The 15386-nt window shown below is 47.6% G+C and overlaps 7 protein-coding genes across 7 annotated transcripts; 5 read left to right on the forward strand and 2 right to left on the reverse strand.

The window, feature by feature from the left end:
• Positions 1 to 1354: 1354 nt before the first annotated feature.
• On the forward strand, positions 1355 to 2585 carry FSUBG_3431 (hydroxyneurosporene synthase; the record flags this gene model as incomplete). Its single annotated transcript, XM_036681311.1, has 4 exons — positions 1355 to 1389; positions 1501 to 1579; positions 1726 to 2004; positions 2058 to 2585. The coding sequence occupies 4 exons, from the start codon at positions 1355 to 1357 to the stop codon at positions 2583 to 2585; spliced, it is 921 nt and encodes a 306-aa protein (XP_036541082.1).
• Positions 2586 to 3254: 669 nt separating this feature from the next.
• FSUBG_3432 (neutral amino acid permease) lies at positions 3255 to 4867 on the reverse strand (the record flags this gene model as incomplete). Its single annotated transcript, XM_036681312.1, has 5 exons — positions 3255 to 3671; positions 3719 to 4110; positions 4156 to 4347; positions 4398 to 4659; positions 4718 to 4867. The coding sequence occupies 5 exons, from the start codon at positions 4865 to 4867 to the stop codon at positions 3255 to 3257; spliced, it is 1413 nt and encodes a 470-aa protein (XP_036541083.1).
• Positions 4868 to 6240: 1373 nt separating this feature from the next.
• Positions 6241 to 7128, forward strand: FSUBG_3433 (uncharacterized protein; the record flags this gene model as incomplete). The annotated part of the gene is made up of 1 exon (XM_036681313.1): positions 6241 to 7128. The coding sequence occupies one exon, from the start codon at positions 6241 to 6243 to the stop codon at positions 7126 to 7128; it is 888 nt and encodes a 295-aa protein (XP_036541084.1).
• A 1002-nt stretch (positions 7129 to 8130) lies between these two features.
• On the forward strand, positions 8131 to 9307 carry FSUBG_3434 (2-amino-3-carboxymuconate-6-semialdehyde decarboxylase; the record flags this gene model as incomplete). Its single annotated transcript, XM_036681314.1, has 2 exons — positions 8131 to 8307; positions 8363 to 9307. 2 exons carry the CDS (start codon positions 8131 to 8133, stop codon positions 9305 to 9307), a joined length of 1122 nt encoding a protein of 373 aa, XP_036541085.1.
• Positions 9308 to 9942: 635 nt separating this feature from the next.
• FSUBG_3435 (endo-1 4-beta-xylanase B) lies at positions 9943 to 10726 on the forward strand (the record flags this gene model as incomplete). Its single annotated transcript, XM_036681315.1, has 2 exons — positions 9943 to 9980; positions 10036 to 10726. 2 exons carry the CDS (start codon positions 9943 to 9945, stop codon positions 10724 to 10726), a joined length of 729 nt encoding a protein of 242 aa, XP_036541086.1.
• A 588-nt stretch (positions 10727 to 11314) lies between these two features.
• On the reverse strand, positions 11315 to 12553 carry FSUBG_3436 (uncharacterized protein; the record flags this gene model as incomplete). Its single annotated transcript, XM_036681316.1, has 1 exon — positions 11315 to 12553. One exon carries the CDS (start codon positions 12551 to 12553, stop codon positions 11315 to 11317), a length of 1239 nt encoding a protein of 412 aa, XP_036541087.1.
• Positions 12554 to 13740: 1187 nt separating this feature from the next.
• Positions 13741 to 14364, forward strand: FSUBG_3437 (uncharacterized protein; the record flags this gene model as incomplete). The annotated part of the gene is made up of 1 exon (XM_036681317.1): positions 13741 to 14364. One exon carries the CDS (start codon positions 13741 to 13743, stop codon positions 14362 to 14364), a length of 624 nt encoding a protein of 207 aa, XP_036541088.1.
• Positions 14365 to 15386: the final 1022 nt, after the last annotated feature.

Here is a 15386-nt window from a genome sequence, read left to right on the forward strand (position 1 = left end):
TGGATGGGTAAGAACCGTGGATACCAACTACCCACTTACGCAGCGTTTCTGTAGATCTATCCTCAGGTCAGGAAAATAATCAAGAATTCTGAGGTGTGATCACCACCGAAAGTGTCACTCTTATTTCCTAGACACCTGAAGGTACCTATGTATATGACACAATGTACGACAAAAGTTCGAGCATTGCTGCCGTTTGGGGTTAGCATGGAGTACATTCAGATTCTCCGATCTTAGTCCGTCAGATGGGCCTTGGTCTGTGCCCTGTGCTACTCAAGATACTCCGACCTTAGTCCGCTGATCTGCAACAGATATTCGTTTCTTATTCGTTCATCAATACCTGACCGAGTCATATCCCTTAAGAGACCATACAGGCTGCAGGGGCTAGAAATGTATCGTGCATTGTAGATCACTACGTGCCAGTACCTCTAATTAGAGGGACTTATAGCTGAGTAGTAAGTACAGTACGTTAAGAGATACAGTCCTCAGGGGTTACAAATGTCCTGACCGGTACTTTGCTACTGTGGAAATATTATGGGTATACTACTGTTATCAATATGGGCGTGACTGCTTAGTAGGAAATTCAGCTAATCAGAGGTAATAGAACCTCTTCCGCTGTGGGGCACGGTACAAAGCTAAAGTGCGGAATAGGACATTTGTAACCCCTGCGGACTGTACCTATCTTAAGACCCCCAGCGACAAATCAGGATATCTTAAAAGGTGGGAATAACCTCTTTTTAACCTCTTAGATCCTCAGTAGTAGCCTTTGTACAGCACAATAGTACATTTCTAGCCCCTGCAGCCTGTAAGACACCAGCAAAGTACCCGCCCAATCAGAGTGCTAATATTAAAGATACCCTTTATTAGTAGTAAATCTCATATAATCCTAGGTATCTTAGATAATGCACTCTATAGATCGATACTTTTAGCCTTACTAAACAGCTACCTTAAGGCTGGTATCAGTAGCATATTAATTAGCAGCTAATTAATACTAGAGCTAGCTTCACTGAAATTACCTGCCTGGTGCCTTGTGGTCTCTTAAGGGATAGGTTGATGTGATCTACAGGCACGCCAAATTCTTCCAATTCAGTGCATTAAGTAGAGTCACAAACTGGACCTAGACATATGGATCCAATACTTACGTTTCAGCCAAGACGGTCACGGAATGCTAGACGAGTCCGTCGACAGCCCGATAACCCGAAGTCCTACTACCTAAGTCGGCGCTTGTAAGGGGCATAAATACAACGTTAACTACCATGGGACACACCTGCATCAGTCCACTACGACTACGACATTAGGAATTACATCGAAACGACTCCTTCAAGCACTCCGCGTCACTTGATTCGCCTTGGAAAACATGCCGACGACCCCCATGTCTTGGGCTCCTCCGGAGTATGACCCTACCACGATAGATAACGATGGGGCTGGTCCTCCTAACTAGCTGGCTTTGCTCTGCGACCTACATTCCGATCAACTGACCACCAAATAGACACTTGTGAATAGATACGACGCTCGAAAGACCTTGGCATACGTGACGGAAGACACCAACAATGTGAACAAGTTAGCGAACCCTACTTCCACCGTAAGGCTTTGATACTAAATCCCCACTGTGTCTTTATGCTCTACTGGATCACCACCAAATGTGGGAATAAATACCACCTGACGAGCAACGCAGGCTTGCGAGGATCCCAACTTCTTGGAACATTTATTTCCCTTAATCACCTTCAGGATCTTACCTCACGAGGAGCCTCCATTCTTCATCCTGGCTCGGGAAACCCCAACCGCCTGGAGCTAAAGAGCGCCACACAGAACATCACTAGTCCCGAGGACGGTGATCAATGGACCAATACCCATCTCGATCTTGATTTTGTTGGTATAAAGCTGGACGTCACTCTACAGCCTACCGGTGGTAACTTCTACTACGGCGGTGGCGGTGGTATACAGCTTGTCAATCGGGGACCGGACCCTGATGGCTCTACCTCACTGGCCGGATGGTCTTGGTACTGGGTCAGTAGCAAGTCAAGTATCTGACGCCAGTTAATGACTGACAAACCTCCCAGGCCAACCCTACAACCCGTCTAACAGGCAAGCTTGTTATTGATGGAAAGGAAATGGAGATCGACACTGAACAGTCATATGCCTTGTTCGAAAGGCAATGGGGTAACTTCCATATTGGCAAAGGTTATTATGCCCTTTGGTTTTATCTCGAGACTGGAGAAGTCCTTATTTCGTGGTGTATGGAACCTACTCCAGATGGCGTGTCGAAGATAGCTTTTGCCTCTGTCTGGCACCCGAATGGCCGGCATGAAATGCTGCCAGTTGGCCCTAAGAGCCGGGCTTCTGATGTTAGCGTCAGCCCACGAACCGGCTTGAAGTACTTCAACAAGTTCTTCTTGGATCTACCATCTCGAAATGCCCGCTTCACGTTTGAGAAGTGGGTGCGCGATGGTGAGTTACTTCCGACCTTAGAAGAGCAGCGCGACAAGTACATTACAATCTCAGAGTCGTATGGTGAAGGAACTGGCTTGTGGGATGACAAAAACGTTCGAATCCAGGGTCACGTAGAGCAGCTGTCTATGATGAGGTAGCGCCTAACGTATATATATGTAATAGACAAGATCTGGAATAAATATATTATTATTAACTATCCCAACAATCATTCGGCAAAGCCAAACAGGCAACTTCATGGCGTGTTTGGTTTCGCAAGGTGAAGCAGAGATATTGGTGCTGCTCTTAGCTGCCGGTGCTTGAAATTTGATGCCTAAACCTTGGGGAAATGCTGTTGCTGCTTAAGCCCGTCGTTGGGCATCTTCACCGACGGGGTTTCAGCCTGCGATGGAGCTAGCTAATCGTGTGATGATCGCCATATTATCTTCAGCGATCTCTTTGGACTTCGATGTCCACATGATGCTCAACGATGGTCAAGCAAGTGTTTGACCATGGTCGTTGATTGAGATAAGTTGACGCGGCCAGAACACAAAGATTGAGGTGTGATGGTCACATAAGCACCACGTGACTAGGCTACACAAGATGTTTGCTGGCCATCGTTCCTGTTTGCATCCTGATAAGGTCAGGAGGTTAAGAGAGGCTTCAGCCCTGGGATTGCATAAGGCGTGAGAATCGTTACATTACATCACGTCGAGGGGTTGGTAGAAGGGAAGAGACCATGAACCATTTCACAGGGATACGAGCAAGTAGCATGAATATGCTCTGAAGAGTCATCATATTAGAAAAGCTGTTCAACTCCAACATCCGCATCAGGAAGAGTTGGAATTATCAGCACACGACCAAGCCCCTGAACCTCCAGCTGCTTTGTATGCGTCGATGATATCGACAATTGATCCATAAGTACCAGCGACCATCAATAAGGTGCCAGAAGCAATAACAAACAAACTCCATCCACAAGCGGATAGCCACCTAGGCGAAATAGCGCGCTTCTCCCAGTTGTCGTAAAACCACATGAAGCCCATGGTCTGGAAACACAGGAGAGTACCGACGAGCGCTCCAATCAAGGAGATAAGGCTGTAGAAGATGGGTATAGCACTGGCGATGATGTAGGCAATGATTGACACGATGAATGTGCAACCTAGCCAAGTGCTCCAATGAACCGCGGAGTTGGAAGCCAGATGCTTTGTGTTTCTCAAGAGTCGAACAAACATGTACTTGCTGGGAAGCTGTATCTCGTTAGCGACGTAGAAGTAATGAGGGATACGATTCATACATGAGTGACAAGAGTAATCGACACGATCAATCCTGGAATAGCGACACCGTAACTGGCCTTCTTGATGGTATCACCAGCCGAGCCAAGGGCAGGTGAGGATACATAAGATCCACAGAAGTAGTACATCAGGCAACCAATCGTAAGGTAGGTCACGGTCACGATGGCCTGACAGATGGTCAGAGCTCTCGTGTATTGTTCGGGTCGTCGCATCTCAGCAACAATAGCGAAGAAGCCTGGAGTGCCGCCATATGCCGAGATAAGGGAGCAAATTGCTGAAGCTGCTTGGACAAAGGAGGGTTTGTTGAAGAGCTTGTAGTCTGAGACCCAGACGCCGTCTTGGGGGGCTGCTGCTGGTCGCTCTTGGACACCTGTCGCGATGGTGACCATGATCACTGTAGACATTAGGTATGAATCTCAATGTTCGATGTGGAACTCACCAGAGATCATGATGCTGATGACACCTATCCACGCTAGCCAGCTCATGCGAGAAAGGGTTCTGATGCTTGAGAGACCAAAGCCTAGGACAGCTGCAACAGCGACGAAGACAGCTGTACAGGCTCCATGGCTAGATACAGCGTTGAGGCCAATGGAAAGACTGAGCATGCCAGCGCCGGATACAAAGACCCAGTCTGTGTACCAAATCAGCATTTCGCTATTCATGATGGACATCGCAACTTACAGATCCACATGGCGAAGCCAAAGAACTCCTTGCCTACGACTCCAAACATCATTTCTCCAGCATCGTCGATGGCGTAAACATGGCGATGTCGCAGTTTGAAGACACCAACGATCCAATTGGACCAAGTTGTTATAACCGCAACAGCCAGCAGGCAGATAATGCCGGGTATCATGCCAAGCGCGTTGAATGTCGCTGGAATCGAGAGGACGCCGAGACCGATTTGTGTTTTCATCATCAACCCAGCGGTACCGATGAGTCCGACCTGGAAGAACTCGTCAATTCTGTGAATCATGCCATTTTCCGTCGCAAAATCTGCTTACGCTCCTGTAGTCAGGACCCTCATCCGAAATCTCACCAAAAACAGCATCGTGATGCAACGAAGCTTCATTGTCGGGCTTATTCAACTGCGAGGGAGTAAGGGCCAAGTCATTGCCCTCCTCAACAGTCGAATTGATGTTATAACTATTCATGATGATGTGTTGCTTGAAGCAGGGATCCGCAAAATAAAAAGAACAGCAGCCGGACACGTCTTTATACGTAAAACTTTGACTCATGCTCCATACTCAGCCCACTCTCGCTCGCCCCCAGACCCAGTATTGAGAAACTGGTCCCGGGCATCGGGAGCGCATCTGCCGAGCCAGGAGATGAAGATAAACCAATTATGCAGGCTGTGATGAGTGAGCATCCGGGGTTCCCCAGATATTACCCCGCGGACGGAAGCATGGAAAATTCACTGATCCAACGAGTCTAACTAATCAATTGCAGAGCGAGAGAAGGTGAAAATTTGGTGATAACGTTCCGTACCCACTGCGGAAGTGCTAGGGCCAATCGCTGGAGCGACTTCGGTGGGTTGCCCAATGGGGCCTGACGTGATGGTTGGAAAAGGGCATTGGGTGATACGCCTTATTACATAAATCCCGAGACCGTGCATACGACCCCGATCTTCGGTCCTTTTTAGTGAACTCAGGTCGCAGATAGGAAACTTATCATATCTTTCCAGTCGTAGATAATGATACGTTATCCATTATGCAGTTTAACAGATGTTGTGTCTGATACTGATTGGTTTCACTTATACAAGTCCCGAGATGAAACAATTGACCTGGAGTGATAGGAGATTCGAAGACATTACCATTAGCAAATCGCAGTTTTGAGTTTTGACCTCTTGGGAAATGATTCACACTAAGGGACCCTGTTGGCGTTTCGTGGCTCTCAGCCATGCAACGCATCTAACTTCCGTCCCGTCCATCCGTCGATCCGCAACGGCACGGAAGGCTATCTTCACCTCATTTGTATAAACATGTTGCAGTTCTTATACAATCTAATGCTCGTCTATACTTGACAACCCCTTACCCGACTCCCGACGTGTTTTAATAAGCCCAACGCACATGGACGACGGGTAAGGGGAGTCTTGGAATGGCCTGATCAGGTATGAACCAAGAGATTGTCGGCAAGGCAAAGGATAAAGCCGATTTTGCCTGACTCTATCCGATCATGTTCTTAATTCTCTTTCCCGATATTTAGACATACCCCATATTATGTTTCTGGATTTTATCGTGTTATCGTTCATCATCTGTGTTCGCAGCCTGAAGCTTAACCTTACAGGCCGCAGTCATCCCCATAGATGTTTCTGCATTTCAAGACAAGCATTATCTTTCTCTCTAGCATAGTTCAATGTGGGCAAATCTTATTCTTTCAATTGTGACTAAACGCTACATTTATTGAGTTCAAGAGGCGGCAAAGGTAAAATAGCGTTTGCATCTCAAACCTTGTCAGAATAACAAGTATATAAATACCCCCATGGTGCCTTGTGCCCTTCACTCTCGCTTTTTCTCCCACTTTCAACATGCAGTTCCGCTTGTCATATTCACCCATCAACATGAACTTGACATCGCCTCTGTGTAGTCTTCCAACCGAAATACTTCTCATGGTCATGGAATGCTTGGAGTGTCCTTTCAGTATAAGGGCGTTCGCCTTCTCTTACCCCAGAGCCTTGCATCTACTCCAGAAATACCGTCAACGTGTTTCGGAAGCAGCCGTACGGGCCTTTGACCGAAGACTTCCAATCGAAAAGATATTCGGATATGACGTTCGCGTTTGTCGCTTACGCCTAGCTCTGCGAAACTTGGCGTTCTTAGATCCCGCAAAAGCGAAACATAAAGTATGCAAAGCAGACTTCTATGGGGATTGGTGCAATTTGAAGCTACTCTGCGAAATGACCAGCCTTAACAATGAAATCGACCGATTCATCTCAAGGTACTCAGTACACGCTTGGAACAAGATCCAAGACGACTGTGCTAGGGAATTTATATATCGACGGGCCGGCGTGTCGAGGTTCGAGCCTTACCAAACGGTGGACCTTACTGACGGCGAATTAAGGCGGTTACGGGAAGCATCCCTTGGCTTCGAATGCAAGCGACACCATCTTGTCTACGACAAAAGCCTATTGCATGAGACAAAGCTACATCAAGCTATGCTCTTGCCAACCTATAACAAAGATTCCTTCTCAGAGGGATACTTTATTCACAACAGCTTCAACGGCGCCTGCCTGTCCATCTTCTGCTTCATATTCCAATGCTACGAAAACCTCATACGGCGTGTTGATCGACAACTCGAGCTTGAGGAATTACGCCAAGATTCAGAACCTCAAGGCTCTGAACTTGCACACATAGCCAGGTTCCATACGAGGACTCGAGATGAGGAGCTGCGTTACATTGCTCTGCTCTGTCTGTAGGGTTACGTTTGCCTCACCGTCGCAGAAAAGTATACTGATGATGAACTTCGCCAGTTCGTTGTCAAGAGCTTTATGTGGTTCTGCAGAGATGGCACGAATTATATTTCAGACACTTGTGGTAGGTTAGTGTCTAATCTGGAACACTTCAGCCTGGAGTATTATCCCTCCCGCGATACAGCCTATGAGCCATGGAGCCGAGGACGATTCTTCTGGGACCAAGCGCGTATGGTGAAACTGCGGCAGCGCGTAACAGTCGACTAGCTTACCAGGAGACTTGATAATACTCTTCCTCTCAAGTAAAAATCTGTTAGCATTTGCACAGGCTGACCTTGATGATACATCGAATGAATACAACACTCTTTGGCTCTGAACTAATCAAGGCAGATTCATTGAGCTTTGGACAGGTCCCTTGGATTAGGCCGTTGACAGGGTCAGGGTAAAAGCTCATTAGCGTGTTGTTCGGCCGCTGGGGGGTTTGTCGTTTAGATAAGGAATGACCGCTAAGATAAGAAACAAACAATCCGAAAATCCTCTGAAACCCACTGTAATTTGGGGGCACAGTCCAAGAGTCGCATTGAGGGAACATTAGTGCTTATGATCTTGAAATCTAACCAATAAAACAGACTGGAAATATTCAGAAACCTTGCCCGACAATCGTCGGGTTGCAACGTTGGATTCTGTCACGTCCCTGATGCCGATACCAATTTCCAACTTTCCCACTCGATCCATAGGTACTCTCCAAAGCCAATAAAACTGCTGACGTTGACACAGGGTGCCAGAAATATCCAATTTCTGGTCTACTAAATTGATACTAACTTATTTTTACTTGACCTAAGACTTTTTGTACTCAAAATAGACGTTCAAAACTTTTCTCGGCTCCCGAGATTGTTGAACATGCATAAATAAAAGTAACAATCCCAGGGCTAACGGTTTATCTCGTTTCCTGGCAGCACTCTCTTTTACACTCCTTTTGATACTCATTTTTATCTTGATTTTTTCAGTATGAAATTCTTGTCACTCTTTAGTTTCTCTCTCGCAGTCACTGCTTGCCGCAGTACACCATCACCCCAAAAGTCAGCCAAGATCGATGTTCATGCTCATTTTGTTCCAGATTTCTATGCAAAGGCCTTGAAAGAGGCCGGGCATGTTCCTGGCCCAGATGGCATGCCCTTTACTCCCGTGAGTGCTGCACCGATAACCAGTTCATGAGAAAGACATAGACTTACATCACTAGGAATGGGATGCCGAGTCTCATCTGCAATTCATGAAGGAAAACAATATCGAGAAGTCTATTTTGTCTATCTCGAGTCCTGGGGTCTACCTCAATGTTCCTTCCAAGGATGCTACGAAGAAAGCCATCAAGTTGGCCCGCCGAGTCAACCAGTATGGATCTCAGGTCAAGGCCAAATACCCCAAGCAGTTTGGCTTTTTCGCCTCACTTCCGCTGCCTGACATTCAGGCTTCCTTGAAAGAGATTGACTATGTCTTCAAGCAACTCAACCCTAAACCTGATGGGATCGTCATGATGTCCAACTACTACGGGCTGTACCTCGGTGACCGTGATCTTGAGCCCATTTACGACGCGCTCAATGAGCTCAACGTCACTATCTTTGAGCACCCTACCACCCCATGCACTCAGTTCAATAAGATGCGGTTCGACATTCACAAGACTGCTCCCTCCATTTCGCAGCAACAGTGGCAGGCTCTCAACCGCCCAGTCGCCGTGCGACAATTCGCTGCTCCTACCTTGGACTTCCCTTTCGAGACAGCGCGCACCTTTGCCGACCTTTTCTACACGTCAATACCGACCAAATTCCCCAACCTCAAGTGGATTATGTCCCATGCCGGTGGTGGCCTGATCCCAACCCTGGACCGCATTGTCACCTACAGCGCTCTCTACCCTGGTCTCAACTTAACGGAGGATTCCATGAAGCAGACTCTCTCCAAGAGCTTCTACTTTGACCTTGCCGGACCTTGGCCTGTCAATTTCGCCATCCCTGCACTGCTTCGATGGGTCGATCACACCAGAATCATGTGGGGATCTGACACTGTCTTCACGCCCATGTCATCAGCCGCCAAGTATGCTGCTGCTTTCGATAAGGATGTTGAAGAGGTATTCCCGGATCCTCAAAAGGCGAACGCTATCCGAGCGACTAATGCTCGAGGTCTGTTCGGCTAAATGCAAGTCCCCGCTCCACGAAAGCTTTGTCAGGTGATGAATCGTTACAGCGGCAAAGCCGTTCTAATATGTAAGATTTATGTATCCTTCTTAAATCTATATACTCTTTTCTTCTCTTAAGAACCTTGTCTAGAAGAGGCAATAAGACTCGGGACCTTAACCTTAAGCGATGAAAATATTTAGGCAATTGAGCCTAAGCTTACGGGATACTTTATTGAGTTATTAGCATCCTGTATTAGAGGCTTTTGTCTTCTTACTCCCTGATGCCTCTCCATTACTTAGGGATGGCCATATGCATAGAATAGGTGTCATAGATGAAGGGTGTATGACTTGGTGGTGATTTATAGCCATGTAATTCATCCGGGAGATCATCCTTTTCCCGCCGAGTGACTATTCTTATTGGTGGACTCTACCCCAGATTCCCTGAGGCCTCGGCATTGATGCCCAGAAAAGACGAGCTTGCCACCCATGCCATCGGGTCAACACAGTCCGAAGTAACGTTTTAAGCTTCCCCGCCGGTGTCTCCAGAATTCATCCACGGCATCTGGGTTTAAGGCTCGTGGAATCTGCTGATCCGGGTAAATTGAACTTACATATTTATATGGCCGGTGAACCCTTTGAAAGGATCTTTTACCATGTCAGACCAGATTGATTCCCCAAGTATCACAATGAAGTCAGTTCAACTCCCAAGTCTATACCTTGGCCGTTGGTGCTAATTCTGAACTTAGGCTAGACCCCAAGCAACTCACAGCCTTTCTGGCCGCCAACTCAACTGGTGTTGGTGTCCTGGTATGCCCGGGTGGTGGCTATAGTGTGATGTCTATCAGCTACGAAGGATTTGGTCCGGCAGAGTACCTCAGCACCCTTGGCATCGACGCATGGGTTCTTAACTATACAACGGCCAGTATCAAAACTCCGCCACTGTATCCGACACCTATGGACGAAGCCCTGGCTGCTATCGAGCTCATTCGAAAGCAAAGCCCTGGAACCAAGAAATTGGGTGTCATGGGCTTCTCAGCCGGCGGCCATCTCGCAGGAACAACACTCACGAATCCGAAGGCAAAGCTCGACTTTGGTATTTTGAGCTACCCGGTTATCACCATGGAGGACGACTACACCCACGAGAACTCACGATATAACTTGCTAGGAAGCAACCCAACCCGCAAACAGATCGAAAGCCTATCAGTGCAGAACCGGGTTTCGGACAAGACCCCGCTGACGTTCCTCTTCCATACTTCTAATGACGAACTCGTCCCGGTTCAAAACACATATCTCTATGCAAATGCGATGGCTAAGCATGGCCGAAAGGCTCAGGTAGTTGTACTACCTGACGGAAAACACGGCATTGGTCTGGGCGTTGATGATCCTGTGCGAGACTGGAGACCGGAGCTGGAAAGATTTCTCAAATACTCGATCTAGGTGTTTTTATCTCAGCTAGCATTACGTTTCAACTTGGTTGCGCCGACATAAAGTTCAAGTTGGCGGACTTACATGAAACCGCTGAAATGGCCCTAAGCATCTTTGAAATTAGGAGCATCCTCAATCTAAACATCATCATATGATAGTCTAGGTTCTGAGGCTTGTGGCTGGGAGCTTATTTCAGCAGAACTGAGTGATTGCTATGACCTGCGTCAGACCCCTGAGAAACTTAAAAGGCTTTGATGCCTCGTTATAAGCTCCTTCATAGTGCCGAAATATTCTATAAGCATCATGTATAAAATTTTGTAGTATAGTAGTTTTGAATCAAGTGATGAATCTGGATTGACAAGTAATAACATTCGGGATTTAAGTTCTCTGTGCTGATTCAAGCTCTTATCTTAACTGATAGAACTCAGGTTTACTTGAGTAGACGTTTATGATGTGTTTATGGCATCTTAATCTAAATCATAGACTATGTACCATAGGAATACTGAACCTATTCATAAATTTATACGTCTCATACTAATTCCAGAACACCTTTTCTTACGCCATCTGCCCAATTTCCCGGTTGACTTACCATTCATATGGCTAGTTGATTGAAAACGCGCTGGGTAAGAAAAACTCTGGCATCCTCAGGGTTACCACTTCTGTCTTCCTACATGAACAAGCGGGCGTGGCCCATATCATTCTTCCAACAATCTTATCCCCCTGAATCAAGATTCCTAAACCGTCCTTCTCGGAGCATAAATACTTGAGGCCAGGAATACGATATGCTTTCGCGTTCCGTAGCTCCGTTGGCAAGACGAAACTCCCGACCTTATGTGCGAACATCCTACCACAACCGATACAAGTGATACCAACGGTGTAATCATACGGTCTGCAGTGGATGGTCCCGAATCTGGCTGCATTGTCTCCCAGCACAGTTTGATCATCGCCAGGTCTGAGCTTGGAGAATGATAGCACGTCTGCGAGCCATTTGATGTTATCCTTACCATCCAATGGCCAGGTGGGAACTTCTGGGCTGTTGTAGAGCCTGTTCAGAACTCCCTGTAGACGATTCACTTCATTCTTCTCTTCCAGGATTTCCATGGTGGTTGATGCACTCCCTGTATGAGTTCTTCCCAGGGCTGTAATAAAGTCTTTGACATCTGGTCCATCAATCTCCAAAAAAGCTAGCTTCGCAGCAGACGAGAAGGCTTGTATCATCGAACCTTTCTCTGGTCTGCCTACTATCGAAACTGCTCCAATTTGTTCCACATGAAGAGTAACACGTTGCTCCGAATCATCCAAAGTTGTGTATTTGCCCAGTGTTGGCGGACTCACTTCCTGTCCCAACTGCCAAGTGAAAACGTCACTATAGCCAAACTCAGACCAGTGGTATGGACCTCGTCTTTCGATAGCTCCCATAAAAGGTGTAATCAACAGCGGAGAGCAGTCTCCCACCTTGAGGCATTCCCACGCAATTCGATAGTACTCCGTCTTAAAATCAAAACTGTTTGGTTTGAAGGACCTTACACGAACTATTCTTCTCAATGCATGGAGGAAGTCCATTCGGTCTCTGCACCCTCTCTTGCAAAGCAGAGCAGTTGCCATGGCAAAGTTCATCCTCTTCAGTAACTTTGCCTGTCTCAGTGTACCGAGACTCCATGGGACTTGGTTCTTGCCCATCTGGACCTTTCTTTCGAGATCATGCACCTTTTCATGTTGGTGAACCTCGTCCTTCCAGGCCTTGAAGACCTGACCCAGGAATGCAGGGTCGTCGAGGTCGGGGAGGTAAGTGTAGTTGCTGATCATCATTCTGACACGCTCACTTCTGATGAACTCCATGGCGGTCCATACGCGTTTGAAGTACTTGGAGTTGCAGACTGATATGACTGAGCTGAGTCTTTCTGGAGTCCGCTTGTCTTTGTAGAGCTCGTTTATCGCCTAGGGATGTAGACACAACGGCGCTTGAACCTTGGCGACGGGAGCCTGCCTGCTCAATGCGGAATGTACGAATAAGAGGGCTCCCTTTGAACGACTTCTGACACTGCAAGCACTTTAAGCTCTCTTCTGTAGGCTCGCGCCATAGTTTTTCAAGAAGTCGTTCGCCTTCCATGCTGCGTAAATGAGTTCGTAGTGCCAACTTTCTAGAGACATCAAAAGCAAGTGGGAAAGGTGAGGGTGAGATGAGGGGTTTGCAAACTGCATATCTTCAGCAAACAAGGCAACCAGTTACACAGTGACGCATCGGCAATCCGATATATCATGATGATTGGCCGGTTTCGGCAGTTTCAGCGTAAGCATCCCGCCAAGTTCTATCCAGCGTTTCGGGTCAAATACCTCACAACAAGGTCTTTGGAACAGAGGAGCCATTGCCCTGCATACATATTTGGCAATCCTGTCCCCTTTTTTGGTGTTGATCACTGATGACATTCACAAGATAAATCGACTCAATTTTCTCAAGATCCAGAGAATATTTGGAAGCTCTGGCACCCTTCAGGGAATTCTCGGAGACAGTATAGGACTAATGTAATATCTTGAGACTTTACAACAGCCACCAGCCTCAAGTTGTTAGCTAGATGTGTTTATTTGCAGTTGAGGCTCGTGGCCGAGAGCTTGAATCAGCAGACAGAACTTAGCCACCAGTCTCAGATTAGCCAGCATTGTCGTAGATTTGGAGTGCAGTTCAGGTTCAGTCTAACACAATCAGATTTAAATTCTGTTCCCCCGCGAACAATACCGACAATGGGGTTCGGATGGCTGCTGTTAGCGTTCGACTGTCACGGGTTAAGTTAGCCGTTATCTTAGGTTCTTAAGCACCACATCTAAACCTGAGCTAAGAGAAACTTTTGAGACCAATGTTCGTATCTTGGCCTTTTAGCATTATTTAGATGCACAACACTAGCCACATTCGCATTGGGCTCCGAAGTGAGGAAATTACCAGTTGTCGAAGAAAACAGCCCCTGGATGGAATACAAAAAGTGCCGCGTTTGGTAGCATGTCACTCTGATCTATTCACGTCATTCTTAACAATGGCTCCCCGATCCCTAAACGCGCTGATTGCTACGGTGTTGGCTGTGGCTGGTGTTTATGCCGGTCCCTGCAAGCCATCGCTGGCATCGTCATCTACCATCTCGTTCTCGAGTACATTCACCACAATAGAAGTGCTGTCATCGACTGAGACACAGACGAAAACGGGCGTGTTGTCCAGCACTGAGACACTCTCCACTGCCGACGCCGATACCACCGAGGCTCTATCATCCACGACAGCCCTATCGACCACGGAGGAGCAGTCGACCACTGTCTTCGAGTCAACAACATCGGCTGAAACTACCACAGCAGCGGCAACGACCACCACGGAGGCCGCATGTACAGTTGCTTGCACCCATGTCATCGGAAAGAGCGGCGCTTGTACAATTCCATTCCAGGTCGCACCATGGCAGATCGACGCGTCTTGGTTAATCGGTTCGCCCACAGTAGCTGATCAGGCAGCTTGCGCCGATGCCTGTGCCAGTGACTGTCGTTGCAAGTCCTTCGACTCGTACGACACTAGCTGCGACCTGTACTCGGGCACCCAGGCCCAGGTGAATCCGCCTGCCTTCTACCTTGGTCCTTATTTCTTCGATTTGGCGGGCTGTTTTGAATGCGATGATTAATGAGGGGGGTGTTACAAGAACTTTGGAAGAGGCTGTCTTGGTTGATTGAGATCAAGACAAGATTCGATTTTGGAACGATCCAAAGGCTGAAGCTGTACCTCTCCGAGGATGCAGGCGCTGGAAGAGCGTATCAGAAAGCCAGCGATAATTCTCATAGAACTAGAATTAAAAACACGGGGTTGACTTGATCTACTACATGTTCCTTCTTGATGTAACAAAGGCTGGCCAGAAATCGTGTCCGAGTTGAGCGTGCTTCTGCGCTACGACTAGACAGACAGACGATGTGGGCTGGCAGTCTGAGGAGCTCCGCCAAGTTCCGAATTTTGGCTCCCAAGGCACAAGCAAGCCAATGACTCTGCCCTCGACTTACAGCCCAATGATATGAGCCAAAAGAACACCACCCTTTATCACATACGACCATACCTACCAGAGAACTCGGGATCCCGTCCGCTCTCCCATAGATAAGCTGGTAAGGGGCGGATTAGTAGTTGGGTCGGTGACGACCAGCGAATCCCCGCTGTTGTATGTTTTTGCCCTTTTGCCCTTTTGCCATTGTTGTTATAGACATGGTTGGTGGAAAGATGGATGATCGCCGCATGGGTAGACTGCAGTCGCGTGTGGGAATATGAGCCAACGGCGTTTCGGACCGAACCCCTCCCCGATCAGGGATGCCGTGCATGCATCACAGGCAAGTCGATGCTGCTAGACAAGTGGAGGCGCAATGGTCGTAGATGTAGTATAAGTTTGCTTTCGGCTATGAAGAGGGGGGGCGACGAGTGAGGTGGATGAATAAGCGTCGGAGGCTGGCATCATTGTCGGTAACGGACCTCTCGGCCTGGTTAACAGTGAAGCAAGCAACACGGAATGTTTGCACAGGTGCCGATTGAGAATCTCGCAATCCAAGCATTGTCTCGGATGTTGCTTTGGTCCACTAGAACCTGCACGCTTGATGCATACCAATGTCAGGGCTTCAGTAGGGGTTGATTCTGATGGGGCGCGATGTTCGCCGCAGAATGATCTGT

This window comes from Fusarium subglutinans, assembly GCF_013396075.1.
Source record: "Fusarium subglutinans strain NRRL 66333 chromosome Unknown NRRL66333_c0000029, whole genome shotgun sequence".
Classification (NCBI taxonomy): domain Eukaryota; kingdom Fungi; phylum Ascomycota; class Sordariomycetes; order Hypocreales; family Nectriaceae; genus Fusarium; species Fusarium subglutinans.